Source organism: Malaclemys terrapin, chromosome 11, assembly GCF_027887155.1.
Source record: "Malaclemys terrapin pileata isolate rMalTer1 chromosome 11, rMalTer1.hap1, whole genome shotgun sequence".
Classification (NCBI taxonomy): domain Eukaryota; kingdom Metazoa; phylum Chordata; order Testudines; family Emydidae; genus Malaclemys; species Malaclemys terrapin.
The window spans coordinates 29,454,924-29,482,001 of NC_071515.1; the positions used below are offsets into that span (position 1 = coordinate 29,454,924).

General features: G+C 39.7%; 1 protein-coding gene across 3 annotated transcripts in view; it reads right to left on the reverse strand.

Moving 5' to 3' along the window:
* The window catches only part of ANKAR (ankyrin and armadillo repeat containing), a 44,939-nt gene that overhangs the window by 1,445 nt on the left and 16,416 nt on the right, over positions 1-27,078 (reverse strand). The window contains exons 12-23 of one of the 3 annotated variants that reach the window (XM_054043699.1): positions 26,738-26,842; positions 25,636-25,880; positions 25,226-25,394; positions 22,192-22,433; positions 21,846-21,999; positions 21,592-21,753; positions 18,087-18,193; positions 16,418-16,540; positions 14,217-14,375; positions 13,383-13,500; positions 11,730-11,839; positions 3,943-4,139 (exon numbers count right to left, since the gene is read on the reverse strand). In XM_054043699.1, the coding sequence (XP_053899674.1) occupies positions 3,943-4,139; positions 11,730-11,839; positions 13,383-13,500; positions 14,217-14,375; positions 16,418-16,540; positions 18,087-18,193; positions 21,592-21,753; positions 21,846-21,999; positions 22,192-22,433; positions 25,226-25,394; positions 25,636-25,880; positions 26,738-26,842 (1,891 nt within the window). Of the gene's footprint in view, positions 1-3,942; positions 4,140-11,729; positions 11,840-13,382; positions 13,501-13,704; positions 14,026-14,216; positions 14,376-16,417; positions 16,541-18,086; positions 18,194-21,591; positions 21,754-21,845; positions 22,000-22,191; positions 22,434-25,225; positions 25,395-25,635; positions 25,881-26,737; positions 26,843-27,078 lie in introns of those variants that run through there. The other 2 variants (XM_054043700.1, XM_054043701.1) reach the window with 2 other exon arrangements.

Consider the following 27,078-nt stretch of genomic DNA (forward strand, 5'->3'; position numbering starts at 1 on the left):
TGATTTTTAACTAATCTCCATTGATAAACTTATTTGATTTTTGGCCTATAAACAAACATATGATTCTCTTTAAGCACTTGAGTAGTCCCTTTGAAGTTAATACCTTTATATCTAGGCATATAAGCATTTTTAACATCCCAGTGTCAGAAAAAGTTACAAATACTTCTTAATTACTAATTTAATACCTCAGTTTGTCTATAAAATCAATATAATAATGATCTTGCAGAGATGTTGAGACTTAACTATTGTTTGCAAAGTGGTTTGGGATTCTCTAACTAAAGCTGCTTATCAACTGTTGTAAGAATTAAAAAAAAATGTAAACCCAAAGGATAATTAAGAGGGTGCTCGTTAGACTCCTACGTGGACATGCTGATATCTATATGGATTCTCAATGCTTCTGGCCCATGTCACTTATTATAAGAAATATGATTCAGTATCCTTTTTATACATCTTTGTAAATTTAACAAAAAAATAAAATCAAGGAAGTATATCAATAAAACTAAACTCCCATCAATATTACTAAAATAAACTAAGCAATACTATTATCAAATCAAGATCAAATAAATAAATTAGTAATATTGGATTAAAATCAAATTTTCAGATTACTTATATCATCAGATTGATACAACAAATAATCAAACCTAATAAGTCCTAAGAAGTATTTTAAGGAGGTTAGCTGTCTGTTTAGTTACAAACCCCCAACTAAAGAGTTTTACCAGAGGCAATGAAATATTAATTTAGACTTGGATGAATATTTTATACTGAAACCAAATTATTGTTTAACATCTACACCACAATCTCAAAACCAATTAAAATTTATGTTTCAATTCTTACGTGGTGGATAACCTCTTACTTCCCACCTCCAACAACAGATAAGAGGCCTTAATAGAACATTCTGATAAGTAGGAGTTGTCAAACTTCTGATTAACAGTTTACAACTGGAAATTTTAAGTTTCTTAGGACACTTACACAGAATACAGAACACAAGTATTTTTCTGAGGCAAAGTTTAGAGTTCTTTAAACCTAATGAGCTTTCTTTCTGATGCCTTCTGTGTGTGGATTTTACAGGTGCTCGTGCACACAACCACACTGCCACTTTCTAAAATTAAAAAAAAATAAAAGGCTGGAACTTTCCCCAGCAAATAAAAACAAAAAGGGGGGAAAATATTAAATACTTAAGAGAATGGTGTTTGTGAACTCTTAAGATCTCACAATCTTCTGGATTTTTCTGACATAGAAGCTAGAATTGCAGATGAGAAGCCAGAGGATAATGTTGCTGGCACTGTACCAGTAGACTTTCAGGTACAGTAAGACTTGTCAACTGTTAATTGGTGGTGTGATTTCCTTCCTCAGAGGTGAAATCTTGGAGTTCTGGAACATCAGTCTTCCCTCAGATAGCCTGTTGACCTAAAAGGAGCAAAGGCCCTTGGCCTTACACTTGATTTTTCTGGTTTGTGATTTTTACTTACCCCACCTTACAGCAACTTCCTTGGAGATCTTCAGGCAAATCAGGTATAAAATACACCTTGGATTCTGACAGCATGGTCTAATCAGGTCAAAGTTAGGTAATATTTAGGCTAACATCAGTTTGTAAAGGTCCTGCTTAACCAAGCAGTTCTTTTAAAAAAAAAAAATTAGTTGAGGTGTTCCACATGCACTGAGTCCATGATACTCTAAAATACATATATATATATAAAAGAGACACAAGACCACTTCAGAGGATGTTAACGTTCCTCTGCTGAAAAGGTCTTATGCTGGCATCAACATACAGAAAGTGGGCCTCATAGATAACTGATTGCAAAGACCTTAGCAAACACAGAAGCCACTCAGCATGTATCCATCAGCATTCAACAACATTAAAAATAAATGTGGACATCTTATGACTGGATGCCCTTTTTTTATTTTTGAAAACAAGACAATTTAGCAATCTTTATCTACCAGGTTATAAATCATACAGAAAAGATTACTTTAAAGCTTACCAGATGGAACTGATTTACAATAAAAAATAAAGTTTAAACAAGGTTTGTATTCTCTTACTCTCTCAAAATATGATATTATGGGTGTTACAGAGTTTTATGGCCACTTTTAAAGGAAGATCGGTATGATTCAACTACATTTCTATCACTCACTAATAACATCTAAAACTTACAGATATGCACTTTATAGTTCCACACCACAAATATATGCATAAGATGGCAAAAGTCCCATTGACATCAATGGGAGCAGAATTAGGCCAGTAATTCCCCGTCTCTGTCTGATGAGAAGGGATTTGAATAGGGGTTTCCCACCTCTCAGGTACGTGCCTTAACCACTGCACTATAGAGCCATTCACTTGCTCTCTGATCCAATTAATATTTATTTCTACAAAGTGGAAATGCTTGAATAAGAGATTGAGGAGTATTCTGAGGTAGATCTCTCAACAGGCAAAGGGGGGGATTAAACTGAGGTCTCCCACCTGTACACTTTCTTTTATATCACTTTATATATGGGAGGAAAACCTGTCATAATCTGCAGAGCCACCACCTTGTCCTCCAAGTACCTCTGTCACAAAAACTTAAAAAAGCACTACTAGCTGCTTATGGAGGGCCGCCTGCAGCAAGGGGGGTAGGGGGGGTGGCACGCAGGGGAACTCCTGATTCAAGCATAAACTCACTGCCTACTATGCAAAATATGCTCATTTTACTATTACATTGTCCTCCCACTCTCTTCCGGCCCATCAGTTTGTTTCTTCTGTCTTAAACCTAGATTGTGAGCTTTTTGGGACAGGGACCATCTTTTTGTTAGTCATACAGAGCCTAGCACAAGAAGGACCTTACCTTTGACCGAGTTTCAATATGCTACTGTAATACCGATAATAAACTAAATTCATTTAATTTCTATATCAGTTATATTTTTATGTTTTCATTTCAATATGAATGTCTTTTTTAATTATAAATTCTGTTTTGTTTTTTTATATGGGATTGGAGATGCCCATAACTTACTCTAAATTCTACCATTAATTTTTTGTAGTAGCTGAGTATTGAATGGATTTTTATAAATATAAATAATAAACAGAGCATTTAAATTTGATGTACAGCTTTTTGACAAGGAGCTAAATTTTGCCTCCATGAATGGCCCCACAATGAACACAACCCAATACATATGCTAAAAAAACAACATTATCATACACCCATTTTGGCCAGGAATGAATTCTGTCAGGAGATAGAACAGTCTGTGGAGAGTGAAGGGGGCCAATGCCAAGTCAATTGCATCTATTCAAAAAAATATGTAAATCATGTTCCAGAACAAACCACCACCATTTCTGGAGGACCTGTGCGTTTTGGGGGAGCATGTTAGCGATGTAAAACTTCTGCTATGCACTCCCCGCGCCGTGCACAGTATTCTGATTCATGCTCATGCACAGGGTCCTGACTGAACTTGCCCCAATTTATTACTTTGGATTTTGTCCAACTGACTATTTTGCCTAAGATATTTGCAAATGATAATGTTACCTTAATATTTTGAGACTGGTGTTACTGGTTCCTAGTATATCACCTAGATTTTCACATGAGAAAAAAGATACCATCTTGTAAAGCAGTGATAAAGTGTGCATATATTTGAAATATATACACAGAATATGAGATTAGGCTTGAGAGGAGTAAGGAAATATTTGTGCACAAGAAAGGATACATTTTCTTAAAGTTGAGGCCAACATTCACATATACATGTACCCACTTTTGCCAAAGCAAATTGACTAACTGTGCCCACAAAAGGCACTTGCATGAGCAAATATCTTTTTGCATGCACCAATGGCTTAGTTGTATGTACGTGCATTTTTTGCATACAGACCTCTGCTGCCATATTTGGAAAATTTATCCTTAAATAGAAAATCATATAATTATTTCTATTTCATTTTTTAACTTCAGTAAACACACACCCATATAAATGTACAGCATATGGTACCTTAAAGAAGGCAGCCCCACTTGTCTTTGCCTTTGGAATTCTTTTATAAAGTCCTGGCTTATTTTTGCATCCCTGCTGATGTTATTCATTAGACGTGTGAACTGCTTAGGTTTGTTCCTGCATTCCACTAATAGATGGCGATAAGCAGTGCGGTTAAATGTTAAGTATCCAAGAGCACCAGCTGAAGCTATACGAACCTAGAAGAAACAGAAATGTTGTCCCTGATAATGGTTTGAGGCGGATTATAATTCTGATTTCAAAGATGTATTCTTCACATTAAATAAAGCAACTATATTATCAAAACAGAGCAAGGATGCTCACAGCTCCCAACCTGACAAAACCACCAAATGAGGATCAGAATAATAGTCAATAATTTAAAATAACAGACCTCCCCCCCCCAGTAAAAAGAAGATAAATTTGGGTCTACCACTGGTAGCCTGATGTACACTTCAGGCCTGATCCTACACCACAGGGAGTTTATCTATTGACTTAATGAGAGCAAGATTAAGCATTTTATAATGGGGCACACGTTGGAAAAGATGAATAGCCATGGGAAGATGAACAAAAGTATTTGGCTTTAATCCATGTTGATAAGTGTGCCTGATTAGGCAGTTTAGAAATAATAAAAATTTTAAATTACTATTAATTTTATTATTTTGGCTAATTCTTAATAATACTCCATCTATATTTACAATTCTATATTAAAAACAACTTTAAAAACAAGTAATAACAGACTTGCAGCCATACAGTTATCTCAATGTATACAGTTACTGGACCTCCTGGTTTCAAATACAGATATCACCCCAGGGGTGAGGTGCCTCTAGGCATTTCTCCTGTAAGTATGGAACAATTCACCAGAATGCATGCAAGATCAGGTACTGGTTCCCAACCAGATGCTGAACTCTCAAAGGTGGTGGGCAATCCCACAGAACCTCCGCAGGAGTCTTCCCATATGCCTTCCAGACCCACAGTTACTTACAAGCAGGGGCACCGGAACGGGGGGTGGGGAGTGGGAGGAGGACGGGGAGGCATGGCCCCATCACTTTTTACCAGCTGTAAGGGCGAGCGATGGGGGTGAATGGGGGAGAGGAGCGAGTGGATGGAAAAGCCTCAAGGAGAAGGGGCGGCACAGGGGGGGCATGGTTGGGGAGTGGGTGCTCCCCCCACACTTTTAGGGAGCTTTCACCTCTCCTGCTCACAAGTGAGGCCATCCTGTCGGGATGGAGAGCGCATCTGGGTTGGACAGCACAAGGTGCCTAGAACTCCAGGAAAAGGAACCAGAGTATCAACCTATTGGAGCTTAGAGCCATCAAGCTAGCCCTACAGAGGTTGCAGAACTACTTAGAGTAGAAAAATGTCCTGTGCAACACAACCAAAGTCGCATCTCAACAACCAATGGGGAACAAGGAGCGTTACTATGCACAGAAGTAATGGAGATAATGGAATGGGTAGAGAGGACTCTCCCTTCCATAAGGCCAATATACATAAAAGGAGAGCTGAATCCAAAGGCAGACTGGCTCAGCAGACGCATAATCAAAAACTCAGAATGGTGCCTGAATCACTCTGATTTTGCAGAAATTCAGCCTTCTGGCAGTGGATCTATTCACCAATCATAAAGACGCTAAGTGACTCTAGTACTTCGCCAGGGAAGCAGACCTCAGATCTTTGAGAACAGTTGCTTTTTTGCACATATGGCCACAAGGCCTGTTTTATGCAGTTCTACCCTTTCCATTTCTAGGGAAGATGATCCAGAAGATAAGGCGAGAAGAAGCAAAGATAGCTTCACGCTGGCCAAAGAGATCATGATTCTCCAATCTGATAGAACTAAAATTGGAACCACCAGTGCAGCTCTCAGTGAGACCAGACATCCTTTACCAAGGCCCATTTCTCCATCCACACCCAGATTAAAGCATTCTAACCAATGGACTGAGGACCTTCCAATGATTTGGAAGCAGCCAGAGACTTACACCAGCAGTTTATTCCATCTCTGCTACAAGCCTGAACCAAGAACTCTGCATTTATTGTATGTATTTGATTCCTTTAACCAATTTTAACTCTCACTTCTTTCTTTCTTTCTCTTTCTTTCCATGAATAAACCTTTAGTTTTTAGATACTAAAGGATTGGCATCAACATGATTTTTGGGTAAGATATAACTTATATATTGATGTGGGTGTGTGGCTGGTCCTTTGGGATCAGAAGAACCTTTTAGTTGATGAGACTGGTTGTAAAGAACCACTCACCTTTCAATCCAGTGTTTTCAGTGGTAATACAAGGACTGAAATGACAGGGGAAACTGCTTTTATGACTTCTTGTTAGCCAGTGTGGTGAAACAGAAGTTTACTTTTGTTGCTGGTTTGGTATATCCTAAGGGGGATTAGCCATCAGTCTTGGGGTGTATCTGCCCTATTTCTCACCAGTTCATCCTGAATTTGGCATCCTCAATTGTGACCCTTTGAGGCACGGTTACCATTAGAAGCCTTAGCTGTGCAAGTGATCTTCCAAAGCAATTAGAACTCTTCTCCTCCAGGCAAGATTCAACACTAAAGGGCTGCTCCTCCATCTGGACTACGTTTAGCTTGTGGTGTGAAGAACATAATAAAAATCCCAAGGATCCTGATATCTCAGATATCCTGGACTTTCTTCAGGAAGGAGTAAACAATGGAATTCAGCCCAGCTCCATACCACACCAGGTGTCACCAATAAGTAGCCTCCTATTTTCTGGATCCTCTGGTTCCTTAAGAGAACCCTCAAGAATCCAGATTTCTTAGAGCAATCAGACTGGCTAAACTTGTGGTTAAACCATTTGTTCCCAAATGGAACCTCCAATAGAAATTAAAAGTCCTAAGCCACACCCTTTTGAGTCATTGACATCAATATCTCTATTCTACCTATCCATCAAAATCTGTTTTCTGGTCACCATCACGTCTGCTAGATGAGTTTTTGAACTGGTAGCTATATTCACATAGGAATCTCACTGCGTGTTCCAGGTGTGAAAAAGCTGGTGTGAAGAATACCAGAATCATTCTTGCCTAAGGTGAATTCATTTTCCCATTCCTCACAGGAGATACTCCTTCCTTCATTCTGTCCAAAGCCACAGCATCTGAGAAAAAGTATGGCACACTTTAGATGTTCAAAAAAGCACTAAAGAGCTGTAACATGTGCCCCAAATCAACAAGAAGCTAGGGCTCCTTGTTTGTATCCTTTCATCCAAAAAACCAAAGGCGTAGGGTATCCAAGCTATTAGTAACTATATGGATCAAGCTACGCATCATAGAAGCATGCAAGATGCCAGGTGCTCCAGTCCAGAAGGCATTAAGGCACATGCCACAAGAGCTATGATGACTGTATAGGCAAAAAGTACTTATGCTTCTACTTCAGAAATTTGCAGGGCAGCAACGTGGTCATAAGTTAACACCTTTATTAGATCCTATAAAGTGGACTTTCTATCCTTCACAGAGGCCTCCTGTGGCAGCGATATGCTACAAGCAGTGGTATAGTAATAGCATTGCTATTTGGGGCAATTACACTGGTCTACAATTTTTGAGAAGTTGTCTGCTTCAGAGATAAAATGTGCTATTTATTATGTATTTTGATGTGCTGAATTCAAATATGACAATTAAAACAACTGATTGGCTACTGTTTCTATGATATTTAAGTTTTTACATTTTATGTCTATGTATATTGTGTAGATAGTAGAGTTTTAATCATAAATTGTAAACCTAGGTCTTTTCATGTGTTTATGGTTGCTTTACATGATAATATTTCACCTGTCCTGTTTATGTAACACTTTAAAAATCAGCAAAAGGGTTATATAAATAAAATGTATTATGAAACAAAAGGAAAAATTATTCAGTGTCCACTTGGCGCTTCTTGGCTTGTCTCTTGTATTCATTAAATGGAGCATCTCTTGTCACTGGCCAGCAATAGTCTGAAAGCATTGATGGGCTCCATTTGCCCTGATAGCATTTCTCCATTGTTGCAATATCCTGGTGAAATCGTTCGCCGTGCTCGTCGCTCACTGCTCCGCAGTTCGGTGGAAAAAAATCTAGATGAGAGTGCAAAAAATGTATCTTTAGTGACATGTTGCAACCAAGGCTTTTGTATGCCTTGAGGAGGTTTTCCACTAACAACCTGTAGTTGTGTGCCTGGTTGTTTCCGAGAAAATTTATTGCCACTAACTGGAAGGCTTTCCATGCCGTCTTTTCCTTGCCACGCAGTGCATGGTCAAATGCATCATCTCGAAGAAGCTCACAAATCTGAGGACCAACAAAGACACCTTCCTTTATCTTAGCTTCACTTAACCTTGGAAATTTTCCATGGAGGTACTTGAAAGCTGCTTGTGTTTTGTCAATGGCCTTGACAAAGTTCTTCATCAGACCCAGCTTGATGTGTAAGGGTGGTAACAAAATCTTCCTTGATTCAACAAGTGGTGGATGCTGAACACTTTTCCTCCCAGGCTCCAATGACTGTCGGAGTGGCCAATCTTTCTTGATGTAGTGGGAATCTCTTGCACGACTATCCCATTCGCAGAGAAAACAGCAGTACTTTGTGTATCCAGTCTGCAGACCAAGCAAGAGAGCAACAACCTTCAAAGCGCCACAAAGCTGCCACTGATGTTGGTCAGAGTTTATGCACCTCAAAAGTTGTTTCATGTTGTCATAGGTTTCCTTCATATGGACTGCATGACCAACTGGAATTGATGGCAAAACATTGCCATTATGCAGTAAAACAGTTTTCAGACTCGTCTTCGATGAATCAATGAACAGTCTCCACTCATCTGGATTGTGAACGATGTTGAGGGCTGCCATCACACCATCGATGTTGCTGCAGGCTACAAGATCACCTTCCATGAAGAAGAATGGGACAAGATCCTTTTGACGGTCACGGAACATGGAAACCCTAACATCACCTGCCAGGAGATTCCACTGCTGTAGTCTGGAGCCCAACAGCTCTGCCTTACTCTTGGGTAGTTCCAAATCCCTGACAAGGTCATTCAGTTCACCTTGTGTTATGAGGTGTGGTTCAGAGGAGGAGGATGGGAGAAAATGTGGGTCCTGTGACATTGATGGTTCAGGACCAGAAGTTTCATCCTCTTCCTCGTCTGACTCGTGAGAATGATTCTGGTGCAACAGGAACCGGCAGTCCTTCTCCGTGGGGTACTGGGCATATAGCTGATGGAATGTTTGGATAATGCACAGTCCACTTTTTCTTCGACACACCTTTCTCAACTGGAGGCACCATGCAGAAGTAACAACTGCTGGTATGATCTGTTGGCTCTCTCCAAATCATTGGCACTGCAAAAGGCATAGATTTCCTTTTCCTGTTCAACCACTGGCGAAGATTTGTTGCACAAGTGTTGCAGCATATGTGTGGGGCCCACTTCTTGTCCTGATCTCCAATTTTGCAGCCAAAATAAAGGTGATAGGCTTTCTTAACCATAGTGGTTATACTGCGCTTTTGTGATGCAAAAGTCACTTCACCGCAAACATAGCAGAAGTTATCTGCACTGTTCACACAAGTACGAGGCATCTCTGCTCACTTTGGCTAAACAGAAATGTGTCCCTTTGCAAAATCAAACCCTGACAAATAAGAGAGCACGACACTGTATGATTTCTAGAGCTGTGTAGTGAGCCAGTGTGGCACCCCTCCGTCTCCGATAGGGCCGAGCTTCCTCCAACCCCAGCATGGGCGGAGCCACCGGGTCCGGGGCCCACCCCTCCGAGGTCACGGCCCCGACCCAGAAGTATAAAAGCCCGCCGGGAGAGCTCAGTAAGGCCCAGACCGCCAGAGAGAGCAGACGTCCCGGGCCGAGCTCCTGCTTGGGAGACAACCGCAGGACGCGAGCCGCCTGCTACCCCCCCGCGACGGTCGAGCCTACCTCTCGCCAGGTACACCGAGGAGGACTGGCCCTGCCTGCCCCGGACCTGCTACCCCAAGGAGGACTGGCCACGCCTGCCCCGTGCCAGCCACCCCGAGGAGGACTGGCCAAGCCTGCCCCGGACCAGCTACCCCGAGGAGGAGCCAAGCCTGCCCCGTGCCAGCTACTCTGGGGGAGAGCTGCCGGCCCGGCCCCCAAGCCCCGCACCCGAGGAACCGATGCTGCTGGACTGGCCCGAACCCGGCATCGCCAACGAGGTAGGCCCCGAGGGGGAACTGACCCCGGTCAGGCTACAGAGGCCTGTGAGCCGATGTCAGTGTGTTTCGGTCAGGATACCCCACTGACCGGCAGTGGCAGTAACCGCTGGTAGGGCCCCGGGCTGGAACGCAGTGGAGTGGGTGGGCCTGCGTCCTCTCCTGCCACCCCACTCACGGGTGGCAGGCTTCCCCTCACCTGATGCTTAGGTGTAGGACCCTGGGCTTACCTTAACTGCTTGTCTGCTCAGCCCCTGCATCCAAGGGCCTGAGCTGTGACTGTTTGTGCCCCACCCTGCCCCAGGGCCTGAGCTCCTTAACTGCTTGTTTGCCCAACCCCTGCCCCAAAGGGCTTGAGCTGTGACTGTTTGTGCCCCGCCCTGATCCAGGGCCTGGGCCTGCTTAAACTGCTGATTAGCGCTCAGCCCTGCCTAAGGGCCTGAGCTCCCCGAACTGCCGGCCGCTCAGCCCCCGCGTAAAGGGACCTGAGCTTTAACTGTCTGCGCTACAGTGAGCCAGTGTGGCACCCCTCCGTCTCGAAGGGTAGAGCCCCGGCGCGACCCTACTACAAGCTGATATAGGGCAATTTGTTCAGCAGAGTGATGTAAGCTTCGTTATGATTGCATCATCCATGACTTCTAGGAATAGCATGATGCAATTCATATCATGTATGACGCAGTACCAGCTTCAGATTGCATCATTCATAGTTTTGCCTAAAAAGCAAGTACTGTCCAAACCCAGTCATAGATTTATTCATAGATCCAGTCAAAGATGTATTTTAGTCATTTCTGGTTTAAATTGAGATCCCTTCCCTTTATAACTCACTTATCCTCTGCCATTCCCAAGTCAAGGGTCGTATATACTGAGCCAATAGCATATCTTGAAAACTAGAGCCAATCAACAATTTTAAGCATCATTTTCGTTCTCAGTGAGCCAGAATTAGTAAAGTTTGACTTCATTTATTTCAGAAGCATTTTGGCTGTAGAGCAGTGTTAACTTGGAGTTGGGGAGGGGAGTGTCTTCCTTATCTCAATCTTGTTTCTTATTTCTCCTGACTTCTGTTCACTGCTAACTACTTCACATACATCTCAGAATAGTGGTAGATACTACTATTATAAAGGAAATTATCAGGTAAGAAATTTACCATTCATGATCAGGATTTAAGAATTTAACAAACATACACTGAAACCTTTGGGGGAAATCCTGGCCCCACTGAAGTCAGTGGAAATTTTGCCATTGATTTCAATGGGGCCAGGATCTTTGTCTTACACAAGTTTCAGAGTAACAGCCGTGTTAGTCTGTATCCGCAAAAAGAAGAACAGGAGTACTTGTGGCACCTTAGAGACTAACAAATTTATTAGAGCATAAGCTTTCGTGGACTACAGCCCACGAAAGCTTATGCTCTAATAAATTTGTTAGTCTCTAAGGTGCCACAAGTACTCCTGTTCTTCTTTTTGTCTTACACAGTTATTTTATTTTTAATGTGGCTTTTTGGTTGCTTAGTGAGGTTTTATAAAATATTTCTATTACTACATATAAAGCTAACATTCATCAGCTAATTTTTCAAACAAATAGATCTAATTAATAAAGAAGAAAAATAAATTTAAAACCACAACATGAACATTTTATTTTGGGGAGATGGGAGAAATTTTACCTCTTCTTTATCTGAGTACAAATGATAACAAAGACGTTTGATAGTTCCTAGTTCAGTAATTGCTTCTGGAACACCTGCTCTTGTATGAGCCAGGCTAGCCAATAACTTCCCTACAAATTAATTAGACACTGGAATTACACATCATATAATGTCAAACATATTATCAGTTTGCTCACTTCTAGTCTCCTGCATAATCTTAATGAAATTCTTTGTTTTTTCAAAATGTGTTTAAATATTATCAGGGAAGTCGTCATACCCACAGTCTTTTGTCTTCTGCCATTATTTCTACGGTGATATTCTCAATACGTTTTTTATATCTATTGCATCTAAAATGTTGATTTCTGCCTCCAAGAAATTTGCTTTTGTAAGAGGAATCATTTTAAAATACTGTAGCAGTATTTTATTAAATTCATCTCCTTTATCGTCTTTGAACAAAATCTTGAAATCCTTCTTCAGTTTTTACTCATATATTACCAAAGGAAAACTCTCATTGATGTCTATATGAATTTTGCCTGAGCAAGAATTGAATAAAAATGGAGGGCCAGATTATAAATCTACAGTTTGCCCAGGGTAAGGGGCAGCATGTAACCTGTGCTGCCCTAGAAACAGATGAGGGACTAAATTGTGTCTCAGAGTCACAATTCAGTCCCTGGGTCCTACCTTGTTAGAGGGGGGAAAAGTAATCTGCCAAATCTTTTTTCCTAATGCAGATTACTTCTCCCTCTACATTAGTTTAATTATGCTAGGCAGACCATAGTGGGGCATGGGAGTGGGAGTAAAAGCCCTGCAGAGGCAGCTGCTCCTCCCTCCCTCATGCTGTAAGCAGACCAAGAGATGCCTTATGTCAGGGGTGGGCAAACTTTTTGGCCCAAGGGCCACATCGGGGTTGCGAAACTGTATGGAGGGCTGGGTAGAGAAGGCTGTGCCTCTCCAAACAGCCTGGTGCCCACCCCATTCCCGCCCCCCGACTGTCCCCCTCAGAACCCGTGACCCATCCAACACCCCCTGCTCCTTGTCCCCTGACCACCCCCTCCTGGGACCCCCACCCCAACCGTTCCCCAGGACCCCACCCCCTATCCAATTCCCCCGCTCCCTGTCCCAACTGCCCTGACCCCTATCCATGCCCCCACTCCCTCACAGCCCCCCCGGACTCCCACGCCCATCCAACCGCCCCCACTCTCTGTCCCGACTGCCCCCGGGACCACTGCCCCTTATCCAGCCCCCGCCCCCTTACCATGCTGCTCAAAGCAGCAGGAGCTCGCTGCCCGGCCGGAGCCAGCCACGCCATCCGCGCTGCCCGACAGGAGCGGCGGGTCAGAGCGCTAGTGGCGCGGTGCTCTGAGACTCCGGGGGAAGAGGGGCAGCTAGGGAGGTGGTGGGGGAGGGGGCTGGCCTCCTCGACCGGGAACTCAGGGGCCGGGCAGGACGGTCCCGCGGGCCGTAGTTTGCCCACCTCTGCCTTATGTCCTCTTACTCCTTTGTGCAGGCATTTTGGAAGAGCCAATCTCCTGACCTGAGTCTGCCATCTAATATTAAACAGTAAGTTTCACTATCCTACTGTTCAATATCTCATTTTGGAGAAACGACAGTATTTTATGGAAATGCTTAACTTTATATTGCTATGAGTTTTTGCTCATCTTCTATAATTCTTACCTGTTAGAACAAGAGTAGCTGTCATTTCAGAATTTAGTAGTTCAACTAAAATAGTAACACCTCTTGCAGACAAAGTAACTTGGTCCACATCCACTATGACTCTGGCTAAAACAACAATCTGAAATCAAAGGCAGACAATTTTTAAAAGATACAGATTGTTTAAGTAGGTTTCTTCTGTTTCCTTTTTTCTTCACTTATTAATAAAAAATCACTTATTGTGTATAGTGCTGTACGTTTACAAGACACTTTCAACCCTATCACTTGCACTTTGGACCTTTGCCTATTGGCAGAAAAAGGCACAACCTTAGTATAGACATGTCAGTGCAATACAAGCAATTTTATTCATATAACTCATACATCTTCAGGTGTTACAGACTTTTCCACCACTCTACACATTTGTTGGTTTGTTAAAATAATCTTGATACGATGGTTACTCTTTTCTTATGCTAAATTAAAAACACATAGGGAAAAAACCTGCGCTCCTTAATCAGACAGAATTCCTATTGATTTTTGTCTGAGTAAAGATACAGGATCAAGTCTATAGCCAACATTTTCTTCTACCATCAAAAACAGTCCCAAGTTCTGATTATTTTTGAAATAGTTCATGACGGAGACTTGCAGAGAAGACTAGGATCTTTAGAATCTGTAATGTAATTTACACATTTTATAAGTGTTACTATATTCGGCCATTTAAGCTCTTTGAAAAGGACTTTATATTAATATTTTTGTGTAAAAATCAGTTCTATCAGTTATACTAATAACCATAACATTACACATAGGCCCAAAATGTATAATCTGTTTTGTGTGTTATGAGTAAAAGCCCTATTCCTATACCTGAAATGCAGCCATTGCTTTATCTGTCTCAATTTCTGATCGTAGAAAAGGTTCAAATGTAGACATCATAATTGCGCCGGTCTCCAATATCAGGAACTGTTGGACAGGATTGTTGTATGCAAAAAGGGCTAAAGCATATCCAGCTCGTAAACAAATATCCTTAAAAAAAAAAAAAATACAAAACCCCACAGAAACATGCAAGCTCTGAAGTTTTCATACTATCTAAAAATTAAAGAATAAAATACTTTATTCTTTGATATGTTAAAATAATTACCAACCCCATCCTCATATTTTTCATCTTTGTTTTTATTGATTTTCATATAAATATTGCAGGCCAAACCCTCAGAGACTAGATAACAATAAGAATGACACTCATCACACTGACACTTCTCTTTAACCAAAAAAAAACCCCAATCAAGAACAAAAGAAAAAAAAATCCCTCCTGAAACAGACAGAACAAAAAATGAAATAAATAAAATTTAAAAAAACAAACCCTATCCCTGCAGATTTTCCTGAAGTGTCCCTGACGTGTCAGAGACTCTACAGTCCACAAGGGCCTTCACTATTGCTTTTGATTTTACATGGCAGTATTTCAGACACTATGGTGAGGGGCAGCAGTGTAAAACATAAGGTAGATGATGTACAGCACAAACTGTGTGATTCAGCTAGACTCTACAGCTGCAGAGGTCTGTTTGTCCCCAGAATGAGAAAGAACACACGCAGAGGCACCCATATGGCTGTCTAGCGTCTCTCACCCCAACTACCAGAAGCTGGAAGATGCTGTTGGGAAGGTACTGAGCATGTGCTAAGCCTCCCCAAATCCACTGCAGAATACAAGCCTCTGTGGCTGACAGCTGAGAAGACTGGATGGATGTAGCAATGAAGCCCAACAGTGATTTTGCAGCTCACTGCTTTCAAATGGAAGTGAGAGTCTGGGAGCAAAGTAAAGGACCCTCAGCCTAAAGAAATCCCTCTCTCTGGTGATAGGGGCAAGAGGAACATGCACATACTCTGAATCTTGCTAACTCCCAACCAATATAATTAACCTTGCTTTTTGTCCTGTGTTAATGGGGACCCAATCCTGATCTCCCTCTGCCCCCTGCAGTAGCAACAATAAAAGGTTTACTGATGCGTGAAGTGACATCTACAACTCCAAAGAAGGGGGAAAGGAGCATCAAGATCCATAAAGCTCAGCTCTCAATGGCATGAGCTCTAGTCCCACCTTCTATTCATGGAGTGGGTGCCGATCCCCTCCAACATCCTTCCACATCAGGCACAATTGTCCTCAGGAATGATTAGCACTTCCAGAGGATGTGTGCATGATGGAAAGGACTACCAAGTCACTTACACATATTCTGGGTTTAAGGTTTGACCCTGTTTGCAGTAGTCAGTAGCTTCTTCCTAAACTGAGGATCTTGTGGTCATGAATTTAGCGTGTGCCTTGATTCTGAACAATATATTAGTTTTGAAATTGTGATAGCATTTATACCATTAATGCTGCTGCAACTGTACTTCAGCCTGTCATATACATTTTTAATTTCAAAACTGTATGTCCAAATCTAAATAAAACTATAGAACTTATTAAATAATTATACTGTTACCCCTTTTGACTCAAGCTGGTAGCCAACAATTTGGGGTCTTTGTAAGCTGTTCTAGTTAGGGGGAGAAATTTGTGATGGAGTTGGAGTTTTTCTCTGATGCAATTTGTTTATTTACAAAGAATGTACTGTTTCCCTGAACACACGAGGACCCAATAATATGAGACTGTTTCCTTACTCACACGCTCAAGCTTCTTTTAGCCAGCACAAGGCCCAAAAGTCTTCTCTCTAGGATTCTGTCAGGGACACACACCGACCTGGACCAGACTATGTCTGCAGCTTCCTTCTCCATATGCCTTTGTTTTGGGTGGGGACTGCTATAAATGAGCTTAACTGTTTCTTACAGCTATCAAATTAAGAGCAGCTGTTACACCCACTGGCTTCAGTAAGGTTTAACCCAACCCATAAGAATATTTAAAAAATAGTTATATTAAAAGGACACACTTTTGATATGTGTGTCTGACATGTGAAGTCCATACAGTAAACATTTGGAGCTATAGTATAGTAAATTTGGTATGCCATATTTGGCTTATGGTGACACTATAACAGTAATATAGAATACTTTTTCCTAAATTAATACTGCTACTTTACCAAGTACAGTACCTTATCAGGTGCATTAAGAAGTTCAAGAACATCACTATAATCGAAACCTTCCTCCTCTTGTAACACAGTCTGTAAATTACTGTTCCTTAAAACAATGCAAGCCAAGGAATATGCAACTTCAACCTAAATATATATTGTAAAGAAAAATGCAGATATTATATACTTACATTTTGCAGAGCAAATTCATGGCATATTTTATTTAATAAGCAACAAATCAGTTTATACTAGAAAACTAAGTATGTAGGAAAACTCACTTGAACAAAATATAATTGAGGCCAAGACTTAGTAGGTTTAAAAAAAAAAAAAAAAGGATTCAATATTTATATGGATAATGGAAACATCCACATTTATACTAGATGAAATTTACAAAATATATTATTTTTAAGGGATATAAACCTTCATGCTTCATGGCATAAGCCAGGCACTGAATTAAAGGTGTTAAGAAAAAACTTCCTGTATGGTCAGGTTACTTCTTAATTGCCCTCTTCAGAGTTTCTTGCATCTTCCTTTAAAGCATACTGGTCTGCTGATTGACCTCTGGTCTGGATCAGTATGTGAATTCCTATGTTCCTGACCTCAAATCATGATCAGCTTGAGAAAGTGAGAACTGATTGCTCTTGTAATTTATATACCATAAACAAATGGTATTTTGTCCATTACACTACAAGGTCTTTGGTTAATTGGTTTATTTATGTAGTTTAAATTATACCTATACTTTAGGATTAGAGAGACAAGATGACCCACTTGTCATTCTTGTTCTTTGAAGACAGAAGTAACACTCACATGCAGAGCCATGCTTCTGTATGACCAGATTCACACGTTTTTCAGCCAATCCTCACTACAGCTTTAATGTCTCAAAAAACAGATTTAAAGCATTCTGAGCCTGGTCATTCCAAGCGTCATATTCGAAGGAATGAAGACTCCAGAATTGTGGATATATTATACTCCTACTTACTGCACCTTTAGAGAAGCAAAGTATTCACATGCTCTCATAGGAGGAGGGATAACTCAGTGGTTTGAGCATTGGCCTGCTAAACCCAGAGTGGTGAGTTCAATCCTTGAGGGACCATTTAGGGATCTGGGGCAAAAATCTGTCTGGGGATTGATCCTGCTTTGAGCAGCGGATTGGACTAGATGACCTTCTGAGGTCCCTTTTAACCCTGATATTCTATGATTCTATGACCAGCAGGTAGGTTTGGTCCCATATGCCTCACTGTGCACTGAAGATGTGCCAGCATATCAAACTGTCTTATGTTATTCCCTGCATAAAAAACACACTCAAAAGGAATGTTATGAATTAGCAGAGGGAAGTCCACTATTCATGAACAATTACCTCATTAGAAAAAACAATTTACTCAAGATAAATCCACAGGGAAAAACAGAATCCTTACAGCACATCTTTTAAGTTTTAAATTACTTTTATGATTGCCTTCATACACTTAAAAGTAAGCAGTTTTTTAGGCATAGTTTGCAATTATTCATCAGTAGCTGGCTTTTGAAGTGTCTTGTTAAGGAGGGATATTATTTATTTAATTTTGTTTTCTCATGCTCTAAGCTGCAAAAAGATGGCAAGAAGTGTTCTCAGAAAGTTCAGTTCAGAATATTTTTCAGCCACAGAACATGCTCACACATACATACAAACCCCCTCACTCCCACCATTATTCCACACCTTTATCTGAAGAGAATTATGATTTTTAAGCAGGTGAACCAGTATTGGTAAGGCCTGTTCGTCCACTATGTTTTCCTGGCTGACTGGATTGTTTGTATGAGCCACACCTGTAAGAGTCCACATGTCAGATGTATCCCGTGTAAGACATTTGTGCAAGAGAAAATCAGAAAGCATAAAGAAAAATTGTCCAGTTTATACCTAATTGTGGCAGATTACGTAAGAATAACAGTACTATACTCTTTTCACTTGAAATAACTAAGTATTAGAGCTGATCCAGGTGTTTTATCTTTATGTACAAGGACCGTGTGTACATAAAGGTATGCCTGGCTTCTGTTGCTGACAGCTTCCTAGAAAAAGATATATGGAGGGAAGGACGGTAAATATGGAGTAAATTCAGAGAAGCCCAGCAGATGGTGAATTTTCATTAACATGTTTCCAAACATAAAGTCTTGGAGACTGTAATAAGCACTAATTATCCCAAAGGTTGGCTGCCTGCGGGTATTTCTAGTTATAGAGAAACTGGAGAACCACTTTGCCAAAAAGTCCACCCTACCCTAAATAATAGTGCTGACTAAATCTAAGTAATGATTTCCAAATACATGCACAGACATTTAAAATTCCAGAGACTTAACTAAAAGCCAGGGCCGGCTCCAGGCACCAGCTTCTCAAGCAGGTGCTTGGGGCGGCCGCTCCGGAGAGGGGCAGCACGTCCAGGTATTCGGCAGCAATTCGGCGGACGGTCTCTCACTCCGCCTGGGAGTGAAGGACCTCCCGCCGAATTGCCACTGCAGATTGCGATCGCTGCTTTTTTTGTTTTGTTTTGTTTTGGCTGCTTGGGGCGGCCAAAACCCTGGAGCCAGCCCTGCTGAAAGCTGCCTTAGGTGTCACTTTTACTCTTAGCAATTGAACATAAATATTTTCTAGAATGATTACCTCTGCTTCCTTGTAATTGGGTACAATGCACTTGACTATTTCAGATTCACCATTTAGTATGGTTTATCCAGCTGATCTAACCTCATATGTCAAGAAGAGACAGGACAGAGAGCTTATTTTAAAAGGACAAATACATTTTGCCAAATCTGAAGACTCATTTCACATCTGTTCTAAAAACATGTTATTCTTGGGATGAATGTACGTTAGGGGGAAAGGAAATGATCTGATCTGGTTTACATTAAATTTCAAGAAAATCAGAGTAAGGAATTTGGGATGAAAATACTGAAAATACCTTATTTTTATGAAATACCAAAAAGAGTTTAGACAAGAAGGTTTCGAGAGCTCGTTAATTTTCCTGCTGTACACGATGACAACAAAAATGTCCTCTTCAAACTTCGGGGTTTGAAGTTGGGGAGGAATGCTGGTACTCTCCAAACAAGTAGTAGATGCAACATTCACATTTCCAGCATCTCCCCTGTTAGTCGCATCCACTTTCTCATGCCTCTCTCATAGAAATAGCATTAGAATGTGAATGACATGGCTCTCTATGGTTGTCAGGTCAATCATCCAGCGTGACAATTAATTTGGTGGACATGTAATACACTGCTGTAAAAAACATTTTGCTTTAAAGGAAAACAGCCACAAAAAGTACAAAACCCAAGAGTGGTTTTGTGCCTTTTTTCTTCTTTATGATATACCAAAAAAGTCCTGAAAGGGAGGCAATTCCCGTGGCAAAAAAGTATTTTCCCCCTTTTGCTTTTTACATTGCAATTCAGGTTTTGAGCACCTCAGAAAATTCTATGGATGTTGGAGAATTAGTAGGTTTTTACATCAGAGCAATTGTACAAATAAAGCTTGAGTAACTGAAATAGGAAGTGATTTTTATTTAAACTTTTTAAGATACTGGTTTTTGGCTTGGGGCTTTTTTTTTTTTTTGGTTAACACCGATTTAAATATGAAAGAAAATATGCCTTTATTAAGGATTCAACACCTTCATTTAAGGGCTGTGAAAGCACTCAATCCACATATTTAGGTCATCAAAGTCTTCCAACAAAAACAGGCATGACAAGACTTGACATTTCTGATATTTTGAGGATGAAAACGAGAAAAAAAACGTTCAGGCTTTTTTTATACACCATAAGGAAATAAGTTGGCATAAAATTAATATTTTTATTTTTATAATACCCCCAAGTCAGATTGCAGTCCCAAAAGAATTTACATTCTTAATTTTTAGATGTGGCTTAACAAATAAGGGTAATAAAAAAACAGCCAGCCAGGATATGACAAGAATTACAGAAACAGGAACGCACAGATAGTCAGAGAACAAGACCAACAGCTAAAAGATTTCATATTGCAAAGTTCATGTACATATTCATCAAGGAGTAACCAGCTCCATGTACTAGAACCTTTCTACATGAAATTCATGAGACAATGCAGCACACACATTTTTTCCCCTTTCACTGGGCTGGCTGTTATCAGTGCCTTTTTTAGTGCAAGATCAGCCTGTTAGGATACACTGTATTTTAAAACCCATGGCAACAAGTCTCGGAGCCCAGGTCTACAGACTCTGGCTCACAGGGCTCATGATACGCTATTACAAAAAAAAGTGTAGACATTCGGGCTCAGGCTGGAGCTGGGGGCAGGTTTCAGTGCCCAGGCTACAATGTCTACACTGCTGTTTTTAGCATTGTAGCACGAGCCTGGGTTTTTAGACTTGGACTCGGAGACTCGCTGCCATGGATTTTAAAAACTGCAATGCAGATGTACCCCAAGTCTTGTCATGGCACTGCTTGACAAACTCAGCAATGGCCTACTTGTTAGGTCATTCCATCACCCAGTCATAGACCAAGGTACTCTAAATCACACAGAATTCAGCTTAACTATCTCCCCAGATGGTCCCCACAACCCAGACAGCTGGAAGCAGCATGCTCATAAGAAGCTTCTTCTGAAACATACTGATAGAGAAGCCAATTATGGGATAATAACAATGCTAGAAAAGTAGCTGATGGTGACAAAATTACCACAGATTAAGACAATGGTTTGTGCAGGGAAATTTCTATAGTAAAGTGCCAACTGGAAACTTTTATCCCAGATAGTAGATTAGAAAGTACACCTAAGCAGTGGCACTGGGGGATTGAGAAGATTATTTTCACTGTTGGGCTGCTACACCAAAACTATTTGTCTACATTGGCACTGCAGTGGTGGAAATTGGCAAGGGGAAGGACCACATGGTGTTTAGCTGTGGCATTTTAATCACATACACATTACTGAAAGCAATTTTGTGTGTTACATTTCATAGGCATGCTAGGGGCTCCAAACTGTGGTTACCATGACAAAATTATGTAATGTACACAAAGCTTTAATGTACGAATAAAGTAAGAATTTTGTTCATGGCAAATGATTTTTCCTTATATTGAAAAGTTAAATTTCAATTCTATCTATATTTAATACTAAATAAAATATTTTCTTCTTTCATTGATATTGTTTCAAACTGGTTTGCATTTTTCCCATTCAAAACCACTTAAGGTTTTTTTTTTTTTAACAAACTTAAAACATAAGAAATTCTACAAACCAATACAAATGGTCCCCAGAGCTCGGATGACACTCAGGAGCGTGCCCTCTGCTATCTTTGTGCTTCTCAACAATCGAACCAAAGGACCAATTCCATTTCCTTCACATATTTGATTTTGATGAAGTTTACTATCTTTGCTAAGAGCTATGACTGCTTCACCTCCTTCCAAAACAAAGCAAAAATGTATGTTTAAAAACCTCCAATAAACTTCCAATATTTTGCAAATTTATGCAAAACAAACAACAAAATCTTACCAACATACTGCATTTTATCAGATGGTGACAAGAGCATATCAATAATAAAGTTGTACCCAATCTGTTCTGCCATAAGCTTTTGCTGCTTCAGTGTTTGTCCTGCCAGTGCCCACAAAGTTGTAGCACCTTGTTCCTTAACTGTCAAGTGAAACGCCTGAAAGTTTGAAAAAAACAAAGTTTTTCCTTCACTAGCAGAATTTTAAGTCTTACACATTTAAAAAACTATTTACTCCATGATATTAAGGGTTTTCCAATTATTCCAAGTAACAGCCTATTTTACGCTTTTTTCTAATGAACAAATTGATTTAAGACTTTAGAAAAATAAAAATGCGAAATAAATTCTTGCCTTCAAGAGCTTTAAAAGATATTTTGTTGCTGATTTTTCCAGAAACAGTTTCTGTATATGCGTGTTGTTATCCGATAGTGCTTCTATAGCCATAGCACCTTTCACCTGCACAGTGATTTTCCTTCCACGGAGAAGTTCAACCAGAGGACCAATTGCATCTGCATTTGCAATGGCATCCTGTATCTTCTCATTCCCCCGAGCAAGTTCTGCAAGAGCTGCTGAAGATGCAGCCTGTAGCACATCTTTAAATGCATAAAGTATTAGTCAAACAGTGATAAGAATCAACAAAATTCTCTCTTTTTTTTATTAGAAGATTTTATTTCAGATTAGGAGTAATTGTGTTTCAGAGAGGTGTTAGGGCTAATACACTTGTAGCATACTGATACAGATAGCTAAAATGCTGACTAAACATTTAGTCATTTCTGACTTCTGGATATTCTTCAAATTTAAATCCTAAGGCTACGATTGTCAGATGCCCAAAAAATTTCATCCACATCACTAATGTGGCCCTGTGAACTTTAATGTTGGTTAAACTTGGTGGTTGCACAAAGCAGTACTATCTTGATTTTATGGAAATCTTGCAAGAAGAAAATATTTTTACAGGTCAAGAACATGGGAGATTAGGTAGAACACTTCTTGTAATCTTTTTGCAGATAAATTATTAACCTTAATATTTCATGAATATTGTATTATCACCCATGTATAAATTGTACATATAGGACTTGTTCTCATATACTTTGGGTTGTTATAAATGAAAACCAAAGTATGAAAAAGAAAAAATAGTGAGTAAAATTCTACACCAATGCAACTCCACTCAAATCAATTAAGTTGCACAGGGTAGAATTGAGCACAGAATTTCCCCTGCCAATCTACCCTCCTATGTCTTTTTCTTTCAGGGTCTGCAAATTATTCTGTATTAAAGCCTGATTTGTAAACAAATTTACCCAGTCTGAAGGCAATTTTAAAGTAACTTGCATGGAAATATTGTGAAAAACTTGTCTAAGTAGCAAAACATTAACATGGGCAACAAGGGCCTGATTCAAAGCCCACTGAAGTCAATAGGATTTTTTTAACTGACTCCAGTGGCTTTGGATCGGACCCTACAACAATCAAGCAAAAATAGGTACTCCTGAGGAAATTCTGCACCACTGTGCACATGCATAATTAATGAGTCATATTTTTTTTTTTTGCTTAGAAAAAAGCTTCTACCGGAAAGTTGCTGCAGTTCCACCTTTTTCCCACCAGAGGGCGCTGTGGTTATAGAACAGAGCAGCAGCTTCTGGCCAGCTAGGGAAGAGAAAGAGCCTGCCTTTTTCACAGTGTCTATCGGGTCAGGTCAGGAGACAAGGGCTATGGGGAGACAGACAGTGTGAGGTTGCTGGGGGTCAGATAGAGGCTGATAAGGGCTAGTGGGGGAGGCCAGAGTGGGGCAGGGGCTGAATGGGAGAAGAGGCACAGGACCACAGGGGGGAGAGAGGTGCAGGGGCACATGGGGATGGGGGGAGTGAGTGTCTGAGTGGAGGTGGAGAGACATTTGTGGACAGGAGGTGCAAGGACACATGGGTACCAGACAGATGTGCCTGACTGAATGGGAGAGGCTAGGGGTCAGCCAGGATCTGGATGGGGGAAGCTCCCTAGCACTCCCTTCTCACCCGCTCCCCAAAAAAAACTGTTCCATACTTTTCCCATCCATACCCAACAACCCTCCAAGTCAAGGTGGATAAAAATAATTTTTTATTTAAATTGGATTTTTTTGATAAAATGCTTTTTGAGGAAAACACCTATCTAAAGATAGTTTTAATTAAGATACATTATAGCTCAAAGATATCTCATCATGGAATAGGGATTATAAATTCTAATTCTATAGAATGACACAATATATTCATGTAAGGTTTAAGAAAAGTTTTGTTAATGAGTTCCAATAGTTCATGAATTAGGGACCCAATCTTATGGAGTTCCAGGGGCTTCTGTATAGATAATTTAGGTTAATCTTTCTATCTACCCATGGGACTCAGTGCTCAGTCTAGAAGATACCATCAGAGATACTTAGTTTTGCAGTTCTCAAATTGTGGATTTGTGTCTCCAGAGATAACATGCTTGTTAACAGCAAAAATGTTTTAAAATAAATAAATAATATATAGAGGTGAGAAATAGTTAAATAAAACAATTTAAATGTCTGTCTGGTGATGTTCTCCTCCTAATACAGCATGGCAAGAAAATCCTCCAAATATTAATGATTAATCTGTTGAATTGGAGATAGTTCACCTACCAATGGCTTCATAAATATCTGCTTCAATTACCTTTGGTAAATGAAATAACCAAACAATCATTCATTTTCTGATATAGCTGTAAAACTAATCTGAAAAGTTTTCAAAATAAATCACTTTAAAAATGTACAGTGTGTACCTTCTAAAAATGAAACTTACATCTGTCTCTGAGTTGTGAAGAATATGTATTAAGGTTATAACAACCAACAAGAATGCACTTTTATGTAGAAAACAATGATTAAATCGAGCCTTCCTGACTAGTGATTTAAATCAAATCCACCCTGCTCCAAATTCACATCCAGGCTCCTTCCCAGTTATTACTTCCCTCTCCCTCAGCTCCTCCATTACCCCTGACTCCCCCAAGGCTTTGCACTGCTTCTAAGAGGTGCGGGAAATACAGTTCTGCATTGTAGTTGAAATGAATTATTACTCAGAGTTCTGTATTCATATGACTAAGTAATCTATTTGTCAAAAAACATTTCCTGAATCTTTTTTGTTGTCTGTATTGTTACAGACATACTTGCTGACAGGTATTTTGACATAAATGACCAATAATAATTGAAACTGGTGTGATTAGATTGTGTTATTTTGACAAATAAAACATGCAGAATTTGAAAATATTATGTGCAGAATTTTCAATTTTTTGTTGCAGAATTCCCCCAGGAGTATATAATAATACTCAAATCATTACTAATATGCAGAGTTTCCTTTTTTTTCAAATGTCTAGAGTAAGAATATTAAACAAACATGTAAAAATAAAAGTTTACCTGATTGTGAAGTTAGAAACTGAACAAGTGCTGGAATACCCTGATGTTCCTTCACTGTGCTTTGATTCTGTTTGTTCTGGATGCATAACACCCGGATGCAATTTATTACATTAACTAACAAATCCTGTAATTTAATTTTCAAAAGATTTATCAAAGGAGGGATTCCACCCTAAGGAAGGAAAAAAAGCATATGAATGTAATATGGAACAATCCCAAAGAAAGAGCCAATGCAATTACATTCCATGTGCCTCACAGTATATATAAATGAATGGAACAAAAGATGTCAAATAGGTTTCATCAACTATGAAAATTACTTCATATTGAAAAAACAAAGGATTTTAAAAAAAATCCAATCCTTTTAAAGAAAGTAAAAACTGTGAACATAACTAACAGTTCTGAATTAGGCTCACCAGCTCAGTAATGATATTTTGATTATTGTCGAACTGGGCAATATCGTATAGGATAACAGCACAGCGAGATTGCAGTTCAGGTTCACCAGAACCCAACAATTCAATTAATACTGAAATGCCTCCTGCTTCTACTAAAGCTTTAGAAATGGTGATGTGTGGTGAAATATTACTCAACACCCCTGATGTTATACATGCCAGCTTGATCTGATGGCCTTTCAACAGATTGATTAGAGAGGGGATAGCACCTGCAATAAATAAGAAAACAAACCCATGATTATAGTCAGTGTGACAGGCATCCAATATCACATTTGCTTATTATTTATTTTAAACTGAGTTTATGAGAATTACATGAAATATTTTAGTAATTTCAAAAATAAAAACAAATGACAGAGACACTTAACATGCCAAGGCCTAAAATTTAATCCACCTACAAATATTATAATCTAATGGAAACTCCATTCCAACTCCAGACACACAATAAAATACTACTTTTGCCAAAACAACAAAGAGTCTGGTGGCACCTTAAAGACTAACAGATTTATTTGGGCATAAGCTTTCGTGAGTATAAACCTCACTTCTTCGGATGCATCAGGTTTATACTCACGAAAGCTTATGCCCAAATAAATCTGTTAGTCTTTAAGGTGCCACCAGACTCTTTGTTGTTTTTGTAGATACAGACTAACACGGCTACCCCCTGATACTTTTGCCAAATGAACAAGGACTAAACCAATGCAGAGGCATTTTTATTTTAGAGGCCCCAGCCAGACCCTTATTTATGTCAGTTCTTACTACTTCTCCTCACTCTTGAAATCCTGTTTTAAAGCCTTCCTTCAGGTTGTTAAAACTATCCTTCAAGTTAAGCAGCTTTTTTACACTTGTGACCCATGTTAGAGTTTCATTTAATATACATTTTAAACCTTCGGTTTTGAACTGAGCTGAAATTATCACAGTTTTGCTTTCTAGCACCTTTGGAGACTCTTTGTTTATGCACTAGTATTGTTGATAATGAATGATGACATGACAGCCAATTAATTTTACGAAAACTTATGGCTTTAAGATGTTAAAATAAAATCAAGTATACTTGCTATGCTATTTATATCACCTGAATCCAAAATGCATTTCCAGTAGAAATCTTTTGCTAAACAAAGAACTTCCAAGGATCTAACTGCCATTTCTGGCCTCGTAGAGTCTTCACACTGTAACATCTCTGTTGGGAATGTAAAACATTTTAAAAACATTTTCATTTCACAAAAACACAGCTGTCATTGAACGTGAACTTTAAAGATTATTTGAACTTAAAAATAACATACTTTTTCAGTTGTCCTTTTTAATGGCTTTTATCATAAGGATACGCCAATCAGGGATAAAAATCCTGGCTCCATCAAATTTAACTGACTTCAATGGGGTCTGTATTTTACTCCACATATGTTTCCATGTGGGTAA